Consider the following 25,706-nt stretch of genomic DNA (forward strand, 5'->3'; position numbering starts at 1 on the left):
CCCTCTCCAGTTCACACTTTCCATGTAAATGTCAATACTGGACACCGAACACCTGAATCTGAGTGTTAATGTGAAACTGTGTGACTGAAATGCCTATGCGTGAACACATGATGCACTTGTGTGCACCCTTGAACTTAAAGTTAAATGATCATCCTTGATGTGCATTGGGATGTTAAAGGACTAGTCAACTTCCAGAATACAAAATTCATGTCTTTCTTTCTTCAGTCGAAAAGAAATTAAGGTTGTTGAAGAAAACATTGCAGGATGTTTCTCCATACAGTAGACTTCAATGGTGGCCTATGGGTTGAAGGTCCAAATTGCAGTTTTAGTTCAGGTTCAGAGGGCTTTAAACAAATCAGATGTATATATATTTTTTAACCACAAATGCTCATTTTGCACTAGTTCCACCTCATGCATTACGTAATCACATAGGAAAAGTCACGCATGACAGACAGAAGTACCGACCCAGTGTTTACAAAAAAAAAGTGCAAAGAAAGTAAAATGGCATTTACTATAACAAAATGTGAAAAAGCAATGCCGGATGATTTTGAAATTGGAGGAGAACATTTTTTCACCCTACTCTACCTTTTTTAACCAAAATACACAGAAGTAATAACGAATGACCTTTCCAGTGTGATTACACAATGCATTAAGTCGCATATGCACATCGCAGAGCTAGTGCAAAATGAACCTTTGTTTACAAAGTACATAAATTGTAATTACTTTTAGAAAATTAGCAATCATTTGGCTAGATTAGACACTTATTCCACAGCTGAGATTGTGTATGATGCCCTTTGAAGCTGTTGGCTCTCACTGAAGTCCACAATTTGGAGAAAAATCCTGGAATGTTTTCCTTAAAAACACTTTCCATAAAGACATGAACATCTTGGATGACACGAGGGTCGGTAAATTATCAGGACATTTTTATTCTGGAATTGAATATTGATGTCTTTGATTTTAAATGGCCGGTATTAAGACCTTTTGTCCACCATACACCATACAAAATCTACATAGTCTAACATAAAGAAAAAAAATGTCTTCGGCACTACCAGCAGATCCCTAAACACATACAAAAATAAAAAGTAAATAGAAAAATAAATAGCAAAAATGAATCACAAAAATCATATCAGCTTTCCACATATTTTCTTCTTGGGCAAATTTCAACAGTAATCCCTTTCTGCCTCTTTGTAAAACCTTTGCTACATTTCAAAGTGGCAAATAAAGTGGTTAAATGTGTTGCTATGGGAACACTTTCCCTGGCAACCCTGGGCAGCCCGGCAACGTGCCAAGCGGTTGCTAGGGCAGAGTTGTCAATCACGTCAGAGGGGTTAGCGTGTATGCCAGGCATGTTGGTGGGACTGAGCTCTGCTGCTGAGAGAAGAGAAATACACACGCACAGCTCTGATCAGCTGCAAAATATGAAGGTCAGCTGGCATTGTAAGGATATTCAGGAACAATCAGAAATATTCAGAGAGCTATTTGACATCCAGCGTCGGCCGTTAATGTAAGAAAAGAGTGGGAAACAAAACAGGAATGTAAGGTTGTTAAACAAATATTTCTATGATAAAAGCTGACTCATAAGAAAACATACAAACTATGGCAGAAATGGGAAGGATATTAAAAACATATGCAGAAGAACATACAACATTCTTGGAGGAACTCATACTGAACAATAACAAAACTATTTGGTGGCACAAAAAAAACAAAACAAAACGGGTTCTAAGAGTTTAAAGCTTCGACTCATAGGTGGTATTCAGCTCTGGTGTGTGAGCACTGAAGGTAGAGAAGACAAAGGGTGGAGAATGATGGTGGGAAAGAAAAGTATGGTTACCTGATCACTGACCAGCTGTTCTCCTTTGAGTGAACACCTGTAGTCCCTGAGGAGCACCAGAGCAGATCTCATCACAGCTTCTAAAAAGACAAAGGACTGGTGATTTCCAACATATAACAAATACACTAATGAATGGCTTTGTGCATACAGTGGCAACAGAAACTTCTGACACATCTTGACCCAAGAGAAACTCAAAATTTCATAAATGTTGCATTATATAACAAAACAAGTGGCATCAGTTCATTTTTAATCATTTATTTCTCGGAAAAACACTACCGTTCATTTTTTTTTAAAGAGGTCATATGATGCTTTTTAAAAGATAATGATTTTGTATTCGGTGTAACAGAATATGTTGACATGCTTTAATGTACAAAAAACACATTATTGTAGGTCCTCTATGCCCCGCCTCTCTCAAACGCATCCTTTTCTACAAAGTTCTTTGAACATTTGGGTGGTATTACGCACATCGTGACGTAGACATGTGGGGGCGTGTTTGAATGAGCCGTTTTAGGGGGGTGTGGCAGAGTCTTAACTTTGATAAAGAATATATCTTTGGATTTGAGACTTCAGTCTTTGCAACTTTACAGATCTTCTTTATGCACCAACAGCTTGTAACACTCCAAAGGGAAAGAAAAAATTGAGATCGCATCATATGACCCCTTTAAATAAACTTTAAATGAACTTTAAATAAACTTTAAATGAACTTCATGAACCGAAACCATACAAACCATGATGTCAAAACCGAGGTACACACCGAATCGTCAGGTTTGTTACACTGTTACACAGTTACACTGCCATTTAATGAATCAAAGAAGCATTAAATTAATCAAAAGTGACAGTAAAGACATTTATATTGTTACAAAAGATTTCGATTTCAAATAATTCTGTTCTTTTGAACAATGGCTGCTGAAAATTCAGCTTTGCCATTACAGTCCTGCTTGATTTGATATTTTGTTGTATAATTCAAGGGCATTCATACATTTTTAAGAGCAGTCATGAGAGTTTTTGGACCACAGTGTATTTTAATGATTGAAGTAATAATTCTTAAGTAATCAAATTAGCTTGATGAAGTTATTTCTGCCTTATGCTTGCAAGCATGTGCTCTCATTTTTTTTTTTTTATCCAGACACCCAGGGTTGTCCCATGATGCATCATCTTACCCAGATTATTGTGACATCATGTCAAGAATCCACATAACTGTTTAAATATAAACAAACTCCGGCCCCAGATCTCCGGTATGTAATTCATATTTTATGTGTTTTGACAGGCTTCTGTGTTCATCTGCATGAGAAAAAAAATCCACCCTTCTGCCTGGCAGTAATCTTATCTGCATACACCATATTAAACGGGTCACATACAGGTCAGCGCTCATGACGGAAATAAAACAGAAATGAAAGGAGCCTTCAGAAATCAAAATGAGTTCATTTTAATCACCAATTATCTGCATTTATGCGGCTATCAGGGAGAGAAAGCCAAACAAATTCTCTGTTCCAGGCCAATTTCATAGTCTGAAGCATAACATATCTAACACTATTTAACAGAGCAACATAAATTCCCATGAGCTGTTATTCTGTTCCACATACTTCATGTCCTAGGGTGAGAACAGAACCCACGCTAATCTGATCATTCCTGACGAGGACTCACAGCGAGTCACAACAATCCTCGGAGGAGAGGAGGATGCATGCTGCAGTTCTGGCTAGAGAGGATTAATTTCAAAGGCTTGGCAGGCGTTAGTTCACTCGAGTCAAGTGTAAATAGGACTTATATTATGCTTGATAGTCCTTTTACTATCCATGATTGCCAAAGTGGTCCTTCTATATGCATATTTATATAATTACTTTAATAGGTTCGGTGAGATTTTTGGAGATCAGACGGCAGATCGCAGTAGCACCGTGACAGGATAAGATGGTCTGAAATCACTTTTTATGACTTTTAATGTGTGAAATATTACTCTGCTTTTATTTCTATTATTAAATCTTCACCAAAACTGAAATCTAAAAAAAGTATAACTGCCCTATAACTTCCCCCTTAAAACCTGAAATAATACCTATCCATCAATTCTTTACTTATCTGCCACAATAATTCAATGTTTTTGAATTATCCTCATTTGGAGGCTTTGCTCAACAAGTACTGATATGCACAATTTTTTTTATAATAGAATAACACATATGCAGCACAACTACTTTCAACACTGATAATAAGAAAAACAGGTTTCTTGAGAACCAAATCAATAAAATGATTTTGAAGGATCATGTGACACAAAAAGCCTGCAGTAATGATGCTGAAAATTCAGCTTTGACGCCAGATGAATAAAATACATTTTAAAATACATTAAGACAGACACTTTTTAAATGGTAGTGCATGTTTTTTAATGATTTATTAAATTCATATTTTTTATGAAGTTGCATTCTAATCAGTATACAACATTTAAAGCTATAAAGTGCCTTAATGGTCTCCAAAAGCCAATTTGTCAGCAATCTTTCTGACCATCAAACTACCCAATTGTAATCTTTCTACTAAGCATTTGTATGAAAATTTTTCCTGTGCTTGTAGCTGCTCTTATCATAAGCACGAGCTCAGTCTACACAAGGGACTTCATAGATCCTTTCATTTTTTTCCAAGGCATAACTGTACCATGGATACATTCATCTGTGCCTTTTGTTTGTGTGTGCACGTCTGTGCCTCCCCATAACTATGCTGGTACCCCTGCATACAATGGATGTATAGAGGAACCTTTTGTACCTCATTTTTAGAGAGGAAATGTCGCTCCATCTTCCCCCCTTGGTTGGCCCCTCATGGGTAATGCCTGATTGACCAAAGCACCTCTCAAAGGGGTCAAAGGGCAGACAAAACAGTCTGGTGTCATGGCAACCTGACTCTCAGCAACCACAATGATAGGGTATGCAGGGAGAGCTTTGAACAGGCTGTCCGTCAAATTATTCTCAAAACCCTCAGATAAGGACACAGACAAACAGTGACAAACAAACTCTTAAACATGATGATTGACGAGCATGTTTTAAAGATATTAAAACTAAATAAATAGAGTAAATAAATATTTGAAAATGATAAATGTCAAATTATAGTATGTATCTACAGTATCTACACTAAAAGCATATAAGAAAGTACATTCATCACAATACACTGACATTACATTTCTGACAATAATATTTATCTTCTTATTTTATTTCCATAGAGAAAGTGTAAACCTGTCGAATTATTAGTATAGTTTTCCAGCATCAAACATTGTGCTTGTGGCTCCTTTAACTCTCACAACCAACTCCATCATTTAATTACCATTTCTTTCTCCTATACTCAACACTGCATGATATACAGCTTCCCCATTTCCTGAATGTTAATGTCTTATGCCTGAATATCGACTTTTATTATCTAATTTATGTTTCTCTGCTGGTGTGCTGCAATTTGTAATTTTGTATCACGCTACCAAATAACGTGACCTCATAACACATGACCAACAGTATGTGAGATTTTGTCAATTAATTCGGGTGGGTGGGGGGGGGGGAGCAAAAAAAAAAAAAAAAAAAGGCTAAAGCTGTTGCAGAGTACATTTCCATTGACTAACACTAAACCTATTTATGCATGTCTATGGCAAGCAAGTGATCCCTCCCTAGATGGATTTGGGCACAGTACCGGGTGAGTTCACAGTTCTTTGTGTTCAGTGGATAAATGGAAGGCAAATGCATTCAGATCAATACTGTGCCATGAGAGGGGCCCAGAGTGTGTGAGAGAGGAGGGGGAATTGGTGGAATTGGACAATGGAGCCACTGATTAATCATTCCTGTGCTGTTATTGACTTTCTGTTAAAGGGGTGAGTCACAACCTAATTTATGTGAATGTGTGTGTGTGTGTGTGTGTGTGTTTGTTTTGGATATAAATTGGTCCACAGAAGTTTGCTAAATCTGAAGGAAGCCTTCAGCTGGAAAATTATATATACATAAATTAAATAATTGCATTAAATTATGTTATATAAATATATTTAAATACTTGTTAGAAGTCTAGGGTTTGTAGAATTATTTAATCTCTTATGCTCACCAATGCTGCACCTGACTAGAAAGTTTGAAAGAACAGCATTTATTATATATATATATATATATATATATATATATATATATATATATATATATATATATATATTTTTTTTTTTTTTTTTTTTTTTTATAGCATTGTCATTATTGTCACATAAAACCATTTAATCATGCATCCTTTGTGAACAATTATTTTATTAGAGTTACATAAAGATTATATAAATATATTTTTAATAAAACAAAGATGAATGTAATTGTTTTATAAAATATATTTTATTATACTACAATACAAATTATAGATAATTATCCCTAAAATAATGTAATTTTTTTGTTATATTACGGAAGTGCCCTTTATGTTTTTTAAGACAGGATAAAGAGTTTGACTGTGTGTTAACAGCACATGATAATGGGCATCCCATGGGGGTTAAGTACAGACACATATCAGCCGAGCAGACACAACACAGGAGGTCATCGGACAAAGCTGGGGGGAAGGGAAGTATCACATTTCCCCGGCTTTGACATCTGACCTTCTGGCTGTGACCTTGTACATCGTCTGAGAGGGCAGACGGACACAGCCGGGCACAAATCACCTCCTTCTCCAGAAGATAATGCTGTATGATCACTCTATGACTCCTTTCTTGTTTAGCCATTTCTCTAGTTCTCTATACCTGTCTCTGTTCTCTGCTGATAAATATGCATTGTGTCAACTTTAACTAGTTAGCTTTGCATAACCCTTCAAATCCACTGGCAGAAAATCAGGTCAGGCTCTAATCTACAGCATGGTTTGAAGCCAACAACATAGAGTTCACTGAGTGACTCTTTTTCCAGTATTCAAGTCATTAATGCATACAAATTGAGAGCGTTTTGAGAAGCTTTCATCATATTAATTAGGAAATACTACTGCTGAAGTGCTATCAACTGTCATTTAAGAGTCAAACATGCTTTTCTCACTGTGACCAAACCGTAATAGCAGAACTAACCACATCATACTTTACAGTAAAATTTGTACTTGTATCTACTGATCTTATTCATACTCTACAATGTTTTGCATTAGCCGTTAAACTTCACCTTGAACTTGAACAATTCACAAGTGTTTGCGCTTGATCTGTTTCCTGACCTTTCATTGCTCAAAGCAAACGTCCCGAGAAGGGGAACCATGGTTACGGCAGCTTTCATCTTACAGTCTGGTTCCTCTAAACTGCATGAACCCAAAAGCCACAGCTGCTTTTTAACCAGTCATCTTTTCACTTTTTACTGCCATTGGATCAGTCAACAGTACATTCGTTTTCCTCATCCATTCCTCCATAAAAAGGCAAATGCAATCCAACGCCCCCATGACTGTCCCTAAAAGGCCTTAAGCATCCAAAAAAATAACAAAAAAACATGTTTCCTATGAGGCTGCTGGGTATTCAGTGCTGCTTCGAAGAGTCTGCTGTTTTTATGTTTGGTTCTACACTGAGCTGAGAGCTTCAACAAAGCCTGTACTGATAAATGATAAATTGATACATTCTCAAAATATCAATATTGCAGCCAAAATAATTTGTTTCATTTTTCTAACTTTTGTTCAAATGTTTGGGTTTAGTATTTTAGCTCATTTTAATTTTATTCTAGCAAGGACACATTCAAAGAAGCAGTACATTGTTACAAAACATTTGAAATAAATGCTGTTCTTTTGCACTTTCTTTTAAATTAAAGAAATTTTTAATTTTCATTGATGATAATAATAAGAAATGTTTCTTGAGTAACAAATAATTTGAATGGTAGAATGATTTCTGAAGGTGTGCAGCACATGAACAAACTTGAACAAAAACATTTAAATTATAACTGTTTTAATGACTGGAGAACCTATAGCTTTAGCTTAGACATCTAATCCAAGACATCTCCATCTTGTAAAGCCAAGAAAGAAACAGCATAAAACCCTTCAGTTTAATGAATCTTAAAACCATTAAGGCATCTTTTAAGATTTTCTTCATGTGTAATGAAGCTCAAAGCCTTGATATCACAACTATAAACGCACAACTAACAATGTAGTTGATAAGTCAAAGCTAAATATAACCATTCATTATTAATTCAGATGAGAAAATAAACCTAGTTTCTCATTTGTTTAATTTTTTTTTCTTTTGAATTGGGAAACTAAAATACCCTTTGAATCCGGCGAGACTATGCCTGTCTTTTCCCTGATTCCCAAAAGGGTTTAAAGACACATATCACAAGCCTTTGGGACAAAGAGTGACACAAATACAGTTTTCTGGGAGCACGCACACACACACACACACAAGAAGGAGCAGAATAACAACCTGGAGAGTGTAGGATCAGAGGATAAGATAGCAGAGACAGGCCGGAGATAGGGATGCAGACATGAACAAAGTGCACACACAGATGGGAGAGAGAAAGCCAAGACAGAGAAAGCTATCTCCACAAGAAAGACAGGGATACAACACAAATAAAAGAGCACTGAGACACTGGAACAAAGGTACGACTGAAAAGCGGGTCCACCCTGAAGCTGCAGGCCATATGCTCAACTGAATTTGTAAAGTTAAAACCAAATAACGCCCTGCTTTCGGTGGTGAATGAGTACATAATACCCCAATTTGCATATTTGTACGCCTGTGAATATGTGGCATATGTTGCCCTATATTGCATTTTACATAACATGAATGATGGAAATTTTTCATTTCTGGGTGCTAGAGACTGTAAGCTACTTCTGGATGAGCAGATGCAGCATATAGTACACTACCATAAAACATTCGGGTTTTGTAATGTTTTTAAAGCAAGGTGCCATTTGTTTAAACAGAAATACAGTAAATACAGTACTATTGAGAAATATTACAATTGAAAGTTTCCAGCAGCCATTACTCAAGCTTCATTGTAGGGATGGGTGATTTTTTTTTCAGATTTTATTGATTAACTCGAATTTAATGATTTGCCATGATTTTATTTTTTAGAAATCAAGTAATTATGATTTTAAATAAAAGTATTACCAAACGTTAGAATTAGACACTTTGACCAGATGCCAATGATAACAGTAAAAAGAAAAGAACAATCTAACTGTATGTTGGTGCACGTGATTAACCACCTAGGTTTGACATGCTCATATCGTTCGCCGTCCCCATTCACACAGAATGAGCATTTGTGTTGACAAAGATGCAACGCAGGCAGTGGAACAGGAAAAAACATGCAAGAAGATTGGAGTGAACTTTTTTTAACTTGAGCGCCATGTTTTTAGAATGTCATTTCATGCACGAGAGGGCAACGGTCAAACACGTGTCTGTTTACATAGAAAAAACTATGGAAAAGCAGCGCAAGTGTATAAAAAACCTGTAACAACTACAGTACTGTATGTTGAATATTTCATGTTTGCATCATGGTGACAGGCTGAAAGCTGCTGTTGTTTTTACATCTATAGTTAATAATAGTCTACTTGTGTTATACTTATACTTCAGTGACTTAAGTCATTTTGAATTTAAATTACCTGAATTTTGAAAAAAAAAAAATTTCCTCCTATTTTTTTATGAACATATAACATATATAAGAAAAGTTTGTACAATATGTAGTTGTACTTCATGCATCTTTTCTGCAAAGATACTTAACAAATGATTTGGTTAGCATTTAAATCATATTGACAAATGTGGTGCACTTGGAATAGACTTTTATTTAACTATAGGGTTAATAAAGAAAAAGTTAATTGTTGTCTAATTAAAAATCATTAAAAAAAATAGAGAATCTGTCAAATGTTTTGAAAAAAAAATAGATTAAAATTTTTGGCCAAATCACCCAGCTTAACATCTCAGTGCACAGTAAAGATAGACACAGACAGCCAGATAGTTTTTAAATCTAATATTCATAATGTATTTTATTTTTGCTTTATTTAAATTACAAATATTTAAATTGTTTGATACATTTTTAGCTTATATTAAACATATTTAACATGACTTATTGATCATATACTTTTTTTGTTTACAGTAGAGAAACCATTATACCTTTTTTCATGATCCTTTTATGAATAGGAAGTCATTATTTGAAATAGTATAAATCTTTGGTAGCATTATGAATGTTTTTACTGTCACTTTTGATCAATTTATGCATTCTTGCTGAATAAAATTTTATTTACCAAGAACTTTTCAACTTTTTGCTACTCCCTCTCCCTTTTCTTCATAGAAGGAGACTGAAATGGGTGGCATCTGGTTATAAGAAAGATCTTCAACATAAATCATATGCAAATATAAGCATTAGGTGTACAGTGCACGTGGCTACATTTATATAACACAAACACACATATATAGCCTTCCCCCTTTTTCACCCAACCCCCTACATCTCAGTCGTCTTAGCAGGAGAGCGAGGAAACAAAGAAAGAATGAGAGGATGCATAACAATTCCATGTGGGAAAAAGTGAAGGTTGAAAAATGAAAATGAGACCTAGCTAAAGCAAAAGCCAGTGAGGGAGTTTGCTGAGGCAAGCAGCAGTGCTGTGACCTACTAATGCAAAACTGAGGAATTCTCATTGCTGACCCGAAACACATTCCTCTAGACTGCAGATTTTAACCCACACGTGACCACTGTATGCACACACACACACACCCACACATGATCATAAGAGCTATACACATGCTAGCAAACCTCAGGTGCGATGATACACAGTCATGACCTAATGTCATCTCACTTGGTCATGCATACTAACACTTCTGTGTCAACTTCACTGTGTAAACGTGTATAGCGCACACATACTGAACACATTAATAGCTGGTGGTTCGCCAGTAATTCGTTCGTCAGCACTCCAGGTAAACACACAGTTCTACAGTAGTCAGGCAACTGTTAATTAGCCCCATACTGTCAGCACATTTAACTATGCAGGTGCAGAATATCATCCTGAAAAACATCACCTCCACTATAGCTCCACAGGAAATACTGCCTTTCAGTTCAAATAAATACACATTATTCTTAAAGGGATAGCTCTTCATTCACTGATCCTCATGTCGTTCCAAACCTTTGGCCACAAAAGGGAAGTCAGTTTTATTGATTGTTGTTTTGTTTCAGACCCCTTTGACTTTCACTGTGTGGATGAAAACACCATGTGACATTTTTCGAAATATCTTCTTTTGTATTACACAGAAGAAAGGAAGTCAAGCAGGTTGGAATGACATCAGTGTTGTTTTCATTTATTATTACTATTTAGAATGTTGTCATTTATAATGCAACTTCTTCTATCTTTATTATTTTATAATATTTCTATATTACTTTATTATTATTTCTGTTGTAGTTTTAGCAATTACAGTATGTCAACTACAGTTTATTTATTTCGGCTATACTTCATTTTGTTATATTTTAGCTTTATTTTAATTACTGAAAATTTGTAATAGTTTCATTTTTACGTTCAGTTAAAAAAACTGAACAATATAAGGGTGAGAGAGACAATGATGACATTTAAAAAAAAAAAGTGAATTATCCATTTAAATTTAGGATTAAATTTCACTTAAACAATAACTGAAAAAAAATATTCAAATAAGGTTTGTCATTATGATCAGAATCTCAGGAATCAAGTCAATTAAGAACTCAATGAGTGCAGTTACATTGAATTATTATTTTATTTTTTTATTATAATTATTATTTAAAGAAGACAGAAATGTTTCCTTACCAGACTCTCTTAATAACAGGATCCTAAAAAAAAGTAACAGAAAATTATAATATACATTTTTGCTCTACTGAATGTAATACATATCCACCTGTTGTTGAGAATGGCATCAGCTCCCCAACAAATATCTTAATTCAGCCTAATTTGGATAATGAAGAGGGCTGAGATTTGATGAAAGAGACATTTAGACCTGAGTCAACAGTAAGGTTACCCAAAAAAATATACAGTAACTAACCAATACAGTTTAGTCCAATTAGACACATTCACGGACATCCCTGAAACCAGATGTTTGACTTATCAACTACATTGTTAGTTGTTAGTATATTACATATAGAAATGCTATCTTTATACAGAGCCCATAGGAATAAAGTTTTTTTTTTTTTTTTACAATAGCAAATGGCATCGCTCATTAATACATTTTTGTTACTTTGACTGCACAATGTTGAACCAATTAAAAGTACAAAAATTAAAAGCAACTTAATTGAAGTACTGCACAAAAGAAAACAGTAGTAGGGTGTTTTTTTGTTTTGTTTTTTTTGGGGATGAAAATGAATTTTCCACATTCTATTCCTCCGTGACAAATTGTAAGAGAGGAGACAGCACTTATGTCAAACCTATTGATTTCCTGAGCACTTGTGAGGGTGAGGGTGGGATCTAGCAATCTGAGTCACTTGAACATATGGAGAGTCAATGGCCCTTGTACTGGTTTGTACTGCTGGTAGTATTCAAGACTTGAGGCTCAAGGTGATTTATTTGTGGTACTGAATACGGATTGATGTGGTACTCTACCGTATGAATGTACTTGTGAATCAATGATGAATGTAGTTTCAAGGAAACTGAGGTTGTTACACCATTAGACTCTTCTGTAATTTCTACAGTTATTTACTGTATATCTCCTAGTATACTAACTGTATTTTTTTGGGCTTGACACGATTTGCACTACACTGTGTTTACAACGCCACACCAGCTTGGGACTGACTATATTGGATGTGTTACATCGCTTGTAATGATTGCCAAATCCATTTGTCCTTCGTTTTAGAAAAAGCACGAGTGCTTTGAGTACTACTGTATGTCAGAAATATACCGGCACATCAGTTTACTGTCTGCATCCACTGTAAATAGTATATATATATAATGTCTTTCCTTAAGTTGTGCTGCGATGGTCGATTATAGCACACAAACATCAATGCAAATGGAACATGCATTCTTTTGGGGTTTGATAAAATATTTTAGAGTTTGGCTTAACCAGAAAAATGTATATTCATTATGCCCATGGTGTTATAAGACTTTATTAACTTACATTATTCCAGTCCCAGATCTTGAAACCACACTTTTAAAATGAGTCTTCCTCATATTTTCAGATTTTGCAAGTGCAAGGCAATCCTGGTTCTTCAAACACACAAAAAATTCATTAAAAGGGTAAATATCTTGAATTTTAGTTGCATTATCTTATTTAAAATGATTTATAGCTATCTTGAGGCCCCTGTGGATGTTGTGGGCCCTGGACCCCTGGTTGAGAAGCACTGCATTAGACTCATCTGTTTGCTCTGAACATTTGTTCTACATCTTCACATTTCATGCATGGATTGAGGTTTAGATGGAAGATGTTCAAACATCTTTCCTATTATTTACTACCTCCATGCTCTTTTATCTTCTGCAATTGAAAACTTTTAGGCAGTGAAAGGAATGCACTTTTGCAGTAAAAATGATGATACACTGCGCAAAGTTCATGAAGAACTCTTAGTGTTTACAAATAAACACAATTTTTAAGAAAATAAAAGCAAGAAAGTTACTGGACAGGGAATTAAAAATCATAGTATCAAAACACACAAGCTCTTAACTTTGTCTTCATAGGATTATGCCTAAAGTAAACATCATTTCATTTTTGACCGCTAGACTGCCATTATGTTGGCAGGTTAGCAGGAACCATGAGGTTAGGGGCAGTAGAGGATGATCACTGTGGAGACAGTTATGCAGTCAGATGTGAGATATAAAACCCTGAAAGAAACACATATGCAAGCAAAGAGACAGAGGACGGGATAGCATGCTGTTATCAAATTATAAGAAGAGAATAAAAACACAGAAGGAGAATGAACACAGAAAGAGGGAAATTGTTCATTAAATGTTAACATCTGTTTTCATTGGTTTGATGAACACAAGCGTTGCAGCGGTGAACCTTTTTGCAAGGGTGCAGACGGAGAAAGACATACGGTGGGGATGAGGGGTGATGGGAGGAGCGTGGTACGGAGAGAGAAGAGGGGACACCCCAATAAAGGGACTACGCTACATTTCAACGATTCAAGTGAAACAAAAGTGGCACAAACTGAGGAGGCCAGGACTGACTTTACATAAAGATCACACTCTCTGCAAGTGCATCAGTGCAGAACTAATTTAACTGATGCAAATGGTAAGTACTAAAGCTTTTAGGCGATCATCTTGACTAGCGGGCCCCATTTGAGCCTGTTTGAGTAGTCATGAATATTAGCCTAACCTGTTAACAATAAAGTGTCTAACAAAAATACACAACCAAAGCTAATACGTGTCGCACAAGAAAACAAAACGTGACTGCTGCAGAGAGGAAAATGTGATGGAAGAGGAAGGAAAAGTACTTAAAGTCTGGAAACGGATGGTTACTTTTGTAAGTAAAGAAGCAGAAAGCACATTTATACAATAATAAAAAACCCAGGAATTATATGAAATATGATATGAAAAAAAATATGAAAAATGAAGACAAGAAAGACTCAAACAAAAGCAAAGTTAAAAGTGAAATACCAGCAAGTGTTGGAAAAGAACGGCGGCTTCCCTTCCCTCGATTTTGCCCACTTCCAGGTCAGCCATCCCTCGTTTCTCCTCTTACGGGTTCCTCTCCTACTTTACTCTTCTCCCTCTCGTATTTCACGTTTCTGCCAGTCCACTCTCTTCAGTCTTGCGCTCTTCTTTTACCCCCTCCTTCTCTCTCTCTCTCTCTCTCTCTCTCTCTCTCTCTCTCTCTGCCTTTTCATCATTCCTCCTCACAGACACCTCTCTCTTCCGCTTCCTTCCTTTCTTTACGGATAAGTATAGAGAAGAAGGGGAGGGGGAGGGAAACCTGCACCGTAAAGAGAGCAAGACTTCTGTGTTACAAGTAAAAAAAGGGCCTCTCAATGAGAAACAGGCTATCCCAGTATGTGATACACAGCTGAGAGAGAGAGAGAGCCGCATTGAGCCGGTTTCTCCACCCGTCGGGAGAAACAGAAATACTAGTGGCTCTTTAAAGCCGTGCACTAAAAGACAACCTGATGAGAGACGAAGTAAAAGAAGAAAAGTGGTGTTTAATAGTATGTGCATGTGTAGGATAGAGTGAAGGATCGGAATACAGGACAGATCGAGAGAGACAGAGAGAGAGAGAGAGAGAGAGAAGGGGGTGGCATCAGACAGAATATCTTAGTGGGAGGGAAAGAGGAGGAGAGTAGCAGTGAAGAGAAAGCAGAGGGGTGGATTTTTCTCCCCAGCTTCTCTTGTACACTTTTTCTCTCACTCGGAATCAATGTGCTGTTAAGGTTACAGCAGCATAGCTACAGACGACTCCTCTTGACTTAGTTACCACATTTTTTCTCTGCTCTTCCTCTTGGTCAGGAACATGTAATCTTGCACTTGAACTTGAAAGTCTCTCCCTGGTCTGCAACCCCATCCTGGCCTCTCCCTGCCAGAGAACCTCGTGCAGGAGAAACACATCGAGTCTGGGGAACAAGAAAGGGAAAGTGAACACTGATATGCAGAGCAGAGATGCAGGACAGTCGGAGAAATATCCTGACAGATGACCCCTCAAACAGACATAGAAATATTATTATGTGAAAATATAACATTTTCAATAATCAAGTAGAAATGTATAGGCTATGTGAAAAACCCTGTAAATTAGGAGTTTTTTAAATAGTTGTTGGATAGACAAATTAATACAGAAAAATACACTGGCCGACATTTTTAGAGTGTTTAGACAACTTTATAATTAAAGTAGATTTTACACTCAACGCTGGACTGCATAAGGGTATATTTTTCATGTCAGGTCAAGGCAGGTTGTTACATTTTTATAAATTACATTATTAGCTGTGGGAACACGCCCGCTTATGGGTCAAAATGATTTTTCTTTCTTTTTTCTTCGTCTTCTTTTCTGGGATTCAGTAACATTCACTAGCTTTACGATTACAAACTTACTTTTAAAAATAAGAAATATTTAGCTACTTAATGAAAAAGCGTGAAAACCTGCCTCAGTCTTCATATTTATATATGCTCGTATATTCCTTCCTCGCCTTTGTTTTGTGCAGAAAGGTCTGTTCAAATGTCGCCCTGTAAATCTGAGGAATCCCCGTTCATTCACGTTTGGAATAATGGTGGTTCACACGGAACACGGTCTCGAGTTCAAACCTATTCTTAAACAGTCTATCAACACCAACTGAGCAGAGCGTGCAGGTTTTTCTCGTTTTTTTTTTTTTTTTTTTTTACTTTTACGTTTATTGGGTTTAAGACCCCAAACGGAACAGAATGACTATTTAAACAGTAAAGACGGACGAAAAAAAAAAAAAGCTGTCGACTTCGACTTTGCGACTTCTGTCGTCATCAATTTCATAGTGGTTGGAAATATGGAAATAATAAATAGGATTTCTTTACATAAATTTGCCAAGTAGTGAAAACCTTATTAACCCCCGAATTATGAAAAAGGAAATCTCAACATAACACAAAATATTTTTTTTTTTACCCTATTTAAAAACGCATCAAACAACACTTGATTTGAACATACGCTCACTCTTAATCCGGTCCCATGCAAAGCAGGCTATATGAACTAGAAACTAGAACATTTTCTGTTTAATGCCAGCAAAAAATATTTAAATAGGCTAGTCCTAACACAGTTAAATTTAATTTTATACATTTAAGTGGACTGCAAGCATATAACAAAATAGTGTTGCATTGGTTATTTTTAATATTGTGCTGTTTCTGTCATTTGAACTAGGATTTGCTGTTTTACAATCCACTCACCACTGGAATTTACGTGACATTTTTTCTCACCACTACCTGTACCCAGAACATAACAATGTGTAATTATTATAAGCAGTTTCACAAAATATTCTCATTTAAGCACATATAGCTCATTACAGTACTTTTGTAAATACACAATGTTAAGACCAACAAGAGCTTTACATTGTGTTGATGACACTGAGTTCACAAGTAATCAGAATCACAGTCTCACCTCTTTGATTGCCCTCACCCAGAGTTACAAGGACAGATCCCACCACACAACCAACGAGGCAGACCTTTGAGCACACTGCAAACATAAACAGCTATCGATCTTCTGCAGAATTGGTGAGAGCTGAGATGGGATGAAAGATGGAGAAAATACAGATGACAGAGATAACAGAGGTCAAAGAGAAGTGTGCTGCAATCTCTTTCACCTTCATTATAGAATCAAACTGCATGGCCCTTCATACATAACATCATTACCAGAGTGGGAGAACAATCCCATAGGAACACTTCACGCCTAATGCAGACAAACTGTTCTTTTGCCCAAGGACAATCATAACCTGGGGTTGTGATGGGGATACAGAGGAAGAGTGTGTGTGGCTGTGAAGAGGTAACTGTGCATGAGAGGATGGTATGCTTACACTGGTGCTGATCTTGAAAGGCCATCTCTATCGATTGCATTAAGCTTGTTGGGAGCCCGGGAAATCAATACATTTTTAAAGGCAAAGCAACTTCCAGATAGCATTTGTTTCAAAATTGATTGATTTTAAGAAATAAACATTCACAATCAAATAAATATTATTAAAATTCTACATTAAAAAATCTATAATTTAAAATGCATTTTTACATTTTACATTGGTACAAAGCTCAGCCTGGGCAACCAAAAATAGCCTTATGTACAAGCCCTTAAACCAATAACTTCCTCTTGATCATTTCACGTGGCTACGAAACACCTGTGGTTTCAAATGTGAGCTAATATGAGTTAATTTGCCTTGGTAGCGATGAGTTAAAGAAAAAACCTTCAAGCTACTTTTCAACTATTATTATTGTGACTAATAATCTAAGGACTTGTGGGCAGCTGGGAGAGCAAGAGAATAAAAAAAAAAAAATTACCAGAAAAGTACCAGAAATTAAAGGTAAAATGTGTAATTTCTTTGGCATCTCGCCAAACTGGCACAAATTCCGACCAAACTGAAGTATTATTTGCTAAATTTGCAAAAAAATATATGACCGAACACTCCCTGTGTCTGCTATTGGTCAGTCATGCAGATAGCCCTGCCCCAAAACTCCTTCCATTGGCCGAGCCACTGTTGCTGGGCTTGTTGGGATGCAGAAATAAACAAAATGTTTTGATAGAGCCAGAGTGTTTAGACATCGGGAAATCAGCTTACGAATGGCCATAATGTCACATTCAAGACACATTTCTGCACTGAAGAAAAATGTATCAAATGCAAATGAACCAAGTGCATAGGTTTTCTTCATTATGATTCACATAACACCAACCTCTCAAGGGCTGAGGTGCCAGATCTAAGGAATGAATCACACTCTTAATTTAAGTGGGCCGCCAAATCACCCATGGCTCTTTGACCAAATTAATTGTTTGTTCAAAGGCATCCAGATAAAATCCAATCAGTCTACCAACTGAGGACTGGAATTACCCCTTACAAGGAATCTGGAGCCAGGAGGAAAAGACAATGGAAGGAAGAGAAAATGAGGAGAAATCACCAATTTTGTCCTCAAATTCCTGTTACAAGCAGAGGCAGAATGATTATTCCCCTGGCTGCACTGCCAGTAAAAGCCTAGCGAATATTGGTAATGGCCCTGTGATGTATCTACTTCCTCTGTTTAAATCTGTGTTCATCTTTTTTGAACCATAATTGCATCTTGATTTGGCATATTGAACATGCTGTAGCCTGTGATCTGTCTGTGACTTTGGATTGAATTTATAGTGACTGACTGTGAATGCAAAGGAGTCCCTAGAAAACGGAGTGTAATGTTTATATCATGCTGTTTTATAAGCTGTTCTTTAGAATTCAAATCATTAGGACATTTTCCATTTTCTATATAAGCAAGCTGAGTTAACACTTACGCTGGTTGATGAACATGCTCTTACATCAGATTCTCACCCAGAGAGCAACAGAAAAGCAGCATAAATGAGGAAAAAAGAAAGAGAAGGGATCAGTTCTGCCATCTGCTGTACATCAGAAGAAGTTCACCCTCTATCAACGGCTTTTTATATAATGAACAGACTCTTTGTCTTAAATTCTTCCAAAATACTTTTTTAAATAGAATTAATGGTTTCATTGTTGAGTATTATTGAAATTATTAATTACATGAAATACCTTCTATTATTATTAAACTAATCTAGACTATAACGTAGCACGTGTTCTTACAACGTCTTCTTAAATTCCTGGTGTAAATAAATATTCTGGCCAACTTGATTATTATATTTTACATTTACTTCCTAGTACACTAGAGCTGCCCATATTTGGGCTTTGGGTGAATCAGCGCCATAATAACAGAATATCAACTGTACTTTCTGGACAAGGAAGTGAGTCATATGTGAATTGCTGACGGTAAAATGACGTGTTTGTTGGTCGACCGAGCACAACGCGAATGAAGAAACGTGGAACACTAGTGTACTACAACAAGGAAGCAACGTGCTTACTCAGGTTATTAGTCTGTTTGGATAGGCTAGAACAGTTTTGAAGAAATAACTAAAACTGAGGAGAACGAAAAAGAGCCAGTCGCTTTGGAATCAGAATCTTATGGGTAAGAACTTACCTTAAGAACTATACATTAAAGACAATAACATTTAAAGTTTTTATTTCTTATTTGTTATCTGGAGGTTATAGAAATTAAGTTGTTAAAGTATCAAAACATAAATGTGATGTAGTATATAAAATGTTAAAATCCGAGTATAACGTAATTTAATAACACCGTTATTACCATTATATTAAGATAAGAAAGAAAGAAAGAAAGAACGAGAGAGAGACAGAAAGAAAGAAAGAACGAGAAAGAAAGAAAAAGAAAGAAAGAAAGAAAGAAAGAAAGAAAGAAAGAAAGAAAGAAAGAAAAAGTCTGAAATACATTATTACTTTTGGAGACACCATGTTAGTTTTATCACTCTGTATGTATTAGCAATGTTTAGTAAATATATATCTATAATATAGGTATATACATAGGTCTACATACATATGATTTGGGGGTTTCTTATGGGAATTTCCGATGATGCACTTTCCCAACTGCTTGCTTGAAAAGTTTCAGTATTGCATGTGGTGCGCGTGTAGCACGTGACTGTATATTGTTCTTGAGTGCGTTTCGCTTTTTTTACTCCTTTACACAGTAATCTTGCTCAGGATTGTTAATAGATCAGTTTTACTAGACTATAATAAGAGAATAGAGTATTTGATTATTGTAAACATTATCCCATACAACAAGCACTTAGATATATTGTCTTGAAAATTGCTTTTTTTGTCTAAAATGGTCCAAACTGAGTTTATACGTGTGATTCACGCTATATAGACATAGAATGGAGTGCCATCCGTTCAGAGTCCATTATGCCAATGATCTCTCCTTTTATTTATTTATCTTCTTTTATCATACATCAAATAAAACCTCTCCTCTTCAAAACTGTCATACATATCACACAGTATGATGTTTGTGTGATGTATTAATTACACAATTAGTCATAGTCTAGACAAAACTTTCAGCATCAGTTGAACTGCTGACTTTGTACATGAGTCAGTGGCTGTTAACTGCAGTTCATCTGAACCTTGTCACGCTGTCTGGTCTTTGTTTCCCTGGGTGTCCACTAGTGGTCTCACTTCCCCTTAGGCACCTCACCGTAGACACTACAGCTGTGTCCAAATTCAGGGTCTACATCCTTCGGAGTACTCATTTTACGTCACATTTTACGCGACGAAGGCTGTCCAAATTCGTAGGATCCTTCAAATGTGGCCCACAAATATGTCCTCCCAAAAAATATATTTCAGTGGTTGTCTAGTTAGGCATTTTGTTTTAGCGTTAATATTTATTTATTTTTTTTTTTTTTACATTTGTACATTTATATGTAAATAAAAAAACTTTTACTTTCGTAAACTAGCTTCTTCCTTACTGCCCTGTGTGAATATCCCCTTACACACAGCTAATTTATTAGTGATTGAAGCTGTTTTTAACGCTTCTACGGACGAAAGAGCAGACAGAAGTGTTTATAAAGCTGCGGGGAGAGAACGATGAGCTCTTCATCCGCGTCTTGCTTAGCACGGTTGCTAGGCGACAGGATATGAGCAACGGGTAAGGGAGGAAACTGAAAGAAGGGTAGGCTGTCCAAATTCACAAACACCAACTTCCGGTTTTTGCGGTTGTCGGAGGACCCCTCCTCCTTCAACCGGGTAGGAAGGATCCTAAGGAGGATGCAGACCCTGAATTTGGACACAGCTTACAATTCCCACAAAGCCTTATCCCTTCAACACAGTAATTGCACTCCTGTTAATTGCACCAGGTGCCTTAACTTATTAGTCATTATCCTCCTTATATTAACCAGTCCTTTTCTGTTTGTCTGCATGGAGTCCTTTCCTTCCGTTACCCAGTTTCCTCGCCCTCCGAGTGTCCTGTTCCTTTTCCTGTTCCTTCCCTGTTTGTTGATTTTTTGATTGAATTCGGGTTTTTGACCCTTGCTTGTTAATTTACAATTTGGATTACCCTTATTAAACCACACTGTGATTGGATCTTTCGTCTCCTGTATTTCCCTGGGTCTCTGATCGTCACAAACCTAAGCTCATGATTCTGTCACAAGTAACTCAAAAGTTTGACATGTAGGTGGAAAACAAATTTGATCTCAGCTCTGTTTGAGCCCTTTGTGCATTGTTAAAAAGACTTACTCTTGAATGAGTTATTATTGTGTCACTGAAATCAGCAGTCTGACTAATGCTTGAGTGTATTCACAGCATGCTGCTCAAAGGTTGCCTAATGCAACAATCTCAGTCACATGTTCGGTTTTGGTTTAATTAGTGTAATATACATTTTATAGGTTAACCTGATTTTTTTTCTTGGAACCTTATAAAAATGAATCATTTATAGGTTACAAAGACTTATGAATTGTCATACATAGACTATCATGATTCACAAGGTAAAAACCAAAGTTTAATTTAAACAGTAGCTGTTAATTGTAGAATAAAACATTTAATAAACATATCTTCTTTTGGTTTTATTAACTAAAAAAAAAAGATAAAAAAAAGAAAGCTCAGGTCATGATCATTCTTTTGAATGTCTTGGATATAAAATCCTTAAATTCATAAAAAATGTAAGAGTGGCCTATGTCAGGTATCTTGTTCAGCAATATAGCATTATGAAAATACTTATTTGATAATACAACCTCCAATGTGAGTCCAAAGGTTTATTATTTATGTTTATTTGCACTTTTATGTGTCTAAATTTGCAACTGTTAACCTTATTTAGCAATATGCTGTTGGAAAAAGAGTGCCTTTTTTTCTTATTTGTATCTTATTTGCCTGTAATGCAAATTATGGCTGTGGCATATTATCAGTATGACAAGTCTTCACATGTGGAGTCCAGTAACAGCTGACACAGCTTCAACATGTGTCAGAGGAAACAGAAAACAATGCTCATGGAAGTTCCTCTATCACAGATGCCAATAGAGATGACCTACAAAACTGTAGGTGTTTCAGGTTGTGGTTAAGCATGAGAATTTATTTTTTTTTTTTTGTCAATATTTTTGGCAGGTGACTAGAAACTAATAGGTATTCTTTTTATTTGTTTACTTGAATATGAAAGAAGCCTAAAATAACTGTTTTTTAAATTTATTTATAGTGGTGAGAATGAAGAAGGAAGTGAGTGCTGGCGTGAATTTTCTGAAAGGTTTGGTAGTGGAGCGTGGAGGTGTGGATCAAATTAAAGCCAAACTTTTCGCTGCTAATTTACAAGAGCTTCTGCTTAAAAAGTTCACTGGCCACTGGTACCCAGACAATCCTTGCAAAGGACAGGCATACAGGTAAATCAAGGGCATCTACTAATTTAGTATAGCTTATTATAATGTTTTTATAGGAAAGTTATATATTCTAGTTATAAGTTATATATTAAAAGGGTTTTGTTTAATATTAGGGTCAAGGTTGCATTTTTTAAAATACAAAAATACATTAAAAATAGTAATATTACAAAATATTATTACAGTTTAAAGCAACTTTTTCCAAATTGAACTTGTTTTAAAATGTAGTATATTTCTGTGATGGCAAAGCTGAATTTTCAGCATCATTACTCCAGTATTCAGTGTCACATGATCCTTCAGAAATCATTCTAATTTGCTGATTAGGAAATCAAGAAACATACCATTTTATTATCAAACTGTTGTACTTCTTAATATTTTTTTTAATTGAACATGCGATTAATTTTTCAAGGATTCTTTGGTTATTAGAAATTTCAAAAGAACAGCATTTTGTTAATGAAAATCTTTTTTAACATTGTAAATGTTTTTAATCAATTTATCAATCTTTTGATCAATTTAATGCATCCTTGCTAAATAAAACATGAATTTCTTTAAAAAATCTGACTTGTTGTTTAAGTGTAACCTCATTCTCTACATGAGGTAATATATGAAAGACCTACAAACATACATAGCAGTCATTCACAATGACCCTTTTTTTATTCCCTACTCAGATGCATCAGAATAAATGACAAAATTCCTTGTGATGAATCGGTATCACAAGCGTGCGTGGAGAGCGGCTTAAAGCCAAGCGAGTTAGGTTTTCCTCGGGAGATCACGATCTGGATCGATCCATCGGAGGTGTGTGTGCGGTAAGTTCTACAATATTTTTGTGAAAGGCTTGTTATCTGATCAATTAAAAAAAGACTTTCAAACGTTCTTTTTGGCCTTTTTTATGAATGATTATACTCAACATGTTCTGTGAAGTGAGAACCTTTCACTAAAAGTAATGGTTCACATTCATATGTTCCCGCAGTTCTGGAGAGAATGGCAGATATTTTACAGTCGCTCAGTTTACTAAAGTGGAGGATGAGGAAAGGGACTTTAATCAGGGTGATACTTTTAGCCAAGCGGATTCTGTGAATCTGGATACATCGGACTACCACTCAGCGACCTCATCTGACTGCGGCTCAGCAGTCTCAAGTGATACAGAAGAGGAGGTGAAAGAGAACCAAACAAAAAAAGCAGAGGAGAGAAAAGTGAAGAATACAGTTCATACAGCAAGATCTAAAGCAAGGGAATCTAAAGGGCCATGCAAGTTTACTCCAGCTCAGGTAAGTACCATTATGGATAACTTGAAGGCATAGTTCAACTTCAGTTGCTGGTCTCCACTGACATGCATATTATTATTTTTTCAATACTATGTACCAGTAACTGAAGTTGTACTGTCCCTTTAAAGTTAACTTCAGCAATTTACACTGAGTAAAAAAAAGGTAGAAAAAGGGGCAACTGCTGCAATTAAAAAAGTAATTAAACTAACATTATAAAACATTTTCATTAACAGATCCCTGGCCCGCAGTACTTTTATAACCCTGCACCGATGTGGCCCCATCACAAGAAGAAGAGAGGCATGTTCTTCACGACTGTATGTGCACCGGCACCTTCTCCGCTGTTTGCTTACTACGTCATTCCCAAAGCCCCTCCTCAGTTCATTGTGCCTCACGCTACCCTCCAAACCTGGGGGACAGTGAAAGGGTAACCTAAACCAGTCTATCTGTAATGTAAGACGCATCTTGCAGGGAACTTTATAGCATATTGGAATGAAATTTTAAACTTGAAATATAGTGTCAAGCATGCCAACTATTTAACTTTTTATTTTTTTTTTACTGATTTTGGGCTTATTAATTCAAATGAACTTTAAGCTTTTCGTTTGACCTATTCTGCCATTATTTATTTTTTCTTTGGGTTTTAGCTTTAGGTTTTTATGCGCTTAAAATGGTCAGTCAGTATATTTAAACTTCTCTTGCACAAAACACTGGCTCTGTTTTTACTTGATCACAAACTGTACAGGCATTATTTCTCAACTTTGCCAAAAATGGATTACCACATACTTGAAATTTTTTCAGTCATAGATATGGAAATGAAAACTTTTCCAGTAGCTTCTGTTGGGATTGTTTTAATGTTTTAGTAACTTTTTATTCATAGAATACTTGAGTTATATTTATTGGAGTAGTTGTTTTGAGTGAATTTAGTTATTATATGGATGCACATTCCCAAATATAACCAGCAGTTCAGCTCAGGTGTAATAGTTTAATTACCTCTAAAACAACAAGCATCCTATACCTTTTCTATTAAAAATAATCTCATATAGGCTATTGAAGTTCCTGACTAATGGGAATTCACTTTTAAGAATAATCATATCTGCTCAAGATGTAGAGAGGACTGCATTAAATGATGATAATTGTACTGTATATTTTTCCAATACCACTAGGTGGCAGTACACATTGCCTCAAGACAATTTCATTACAAGCCATATTTCCACATTTCATTATCTTGATATTTTGATTGTACATAACGGATTTTCTTCTTGTAGTATTTGTTTTGTAAACACTGCATGTAAAAGTGTACAGTGTCATCTCACAATCGCTGCCATGTGTACCAGCAGAAATGTTTTAATAACCTGCCTTTTTAGATTTTACCTTTGCTATATCATTATTATTATATAAATTAATTGTGTGTGGTTTTGTATGTTATACGTGTGACCTATGCTTTATTTACAAATTTTGCCTTTTTTTTGTCTTCAAATTCATGTGTCCTTTCTTCCCCTGTAATCTTTCAAATCAGTTTTGCTGTTATGCATTCACTGTAAATATTGTTTCTCCTTTAGCAAAAAAGTAATGAGCTATGTCCAAAGGATGTTACAAATATATATTTTATTACTAAAACAGTAACAGTTTTATTTCTTATTTGATTATGGTAAATATAAAACAGGGTTATATGATCTTTGTAAGCTTTTTAACGACATTCTAACCTCTGAAATTAAGCCAAATATATGATGGAACCATCCTAATTTAATACTCTTCATGGGCTCCTAGACTGAATTGGACTAAACACTTATTGGGGTGGTTATTGTAGGTTCTGTGCTACAGGATGCCCTAGCGGAAGGATCCACATGGGACTAGTGCGTCACATGGCCCAAGGTCATTACGTCATTTCTAGAGGAAGACGGGCAAGAATCTGCACGTCGAAATAGAATCTGGTTCAGTTCAC

The 25,706-nt window shown here is 35.8% G+C and overlaps 1 protein-coding gene and 1 long non-coding RNA gene across 6 annotated transcripts; one reads left to right on the plus strand and one right to left on the minus strand.

Moving 5' to 3' along the window:
* Nucleotides 1-910: 910 nt before the first annotated feature.
* Nucleotides 911-17,228, minus strand: LOC113116712 (uncharacterized). Of its 3 annotated transcripts, none has more exons than XR_003294058.1 (4): nt 16,725-17,228; nt 15,087-15,222; nt 14,276-14,591; nt 911-1,911 (listed from the first exon to the last, which is right to left on the minus strand). It is a non-coding gene; the product is annotated as an uncharacterized LOC113116712 (long non-coding RNA). The 3 variants fall into 3 exon arrangements; XR_003294059.1 differs by having other exon boundaries at nt 911-1,371; nt 1,832-1,911; nt 14,276-15,222; XR_003294057.1 differs by having other exon boundaries at nt 14,276-15,222.
* A 1,863-nt stretch (nt 17,229-19,091) lies between these two features.
* On the plus strand, nt 19,092-25,387 carry LOC113116715 (maternal B9.15 protein-like). 3 transcript variants are annotated; one of them, XM_026285032.1, is made up of 6 exons: nt 19,092-19,267; nt 22,044-22,185; nt 22,328-22,508; nt 23,171-23,308; nt 23,473-23,770; nt 24,001-25,387. In XM_026285032.1, exons 2-6 carry the CDS (start codon nt 22,095-22,097, stop codon nt 24,193-24,195), a joined length of 903 nt encoding a protein of 300 aa, XP_026140817.1. In that variant the 5' UTR covers nt 19,092-19,267; nt 22,044-22,094; the 3' UTR covers nt 24,196-25,387. The 3 variants fall into 3 exon arrangements, with proteins under 3 accessions (XP_026140817.1, XP_026140818.1, XP_026140819.1); XM_026285033.1 differs by lacking the exon at nt 22,044-22,185; XM_026285034.1 differs by lacking the exon at nt 19,092-19,267 and having other exon boundaries at nt 20,909-22,172.
* The last annotated feature ends 319 nt before the right edge of the window (nt 25,388-25,706 follow it).

Source organism: Carassius auratus, chromosome 16, assembly GCF_003368295.1.
Source record: "Carassius auratus strain Wakin chromosome 16, ASM336829v1, whole genome shotgun sequence".
In the NCBI taxonomy this organism is placed as follows: Eukaryota; Metazoa; Chordata; class Actinopteri; order Cypriniformes; family Cyprinidae; genus Carassius; species Carassius auratus.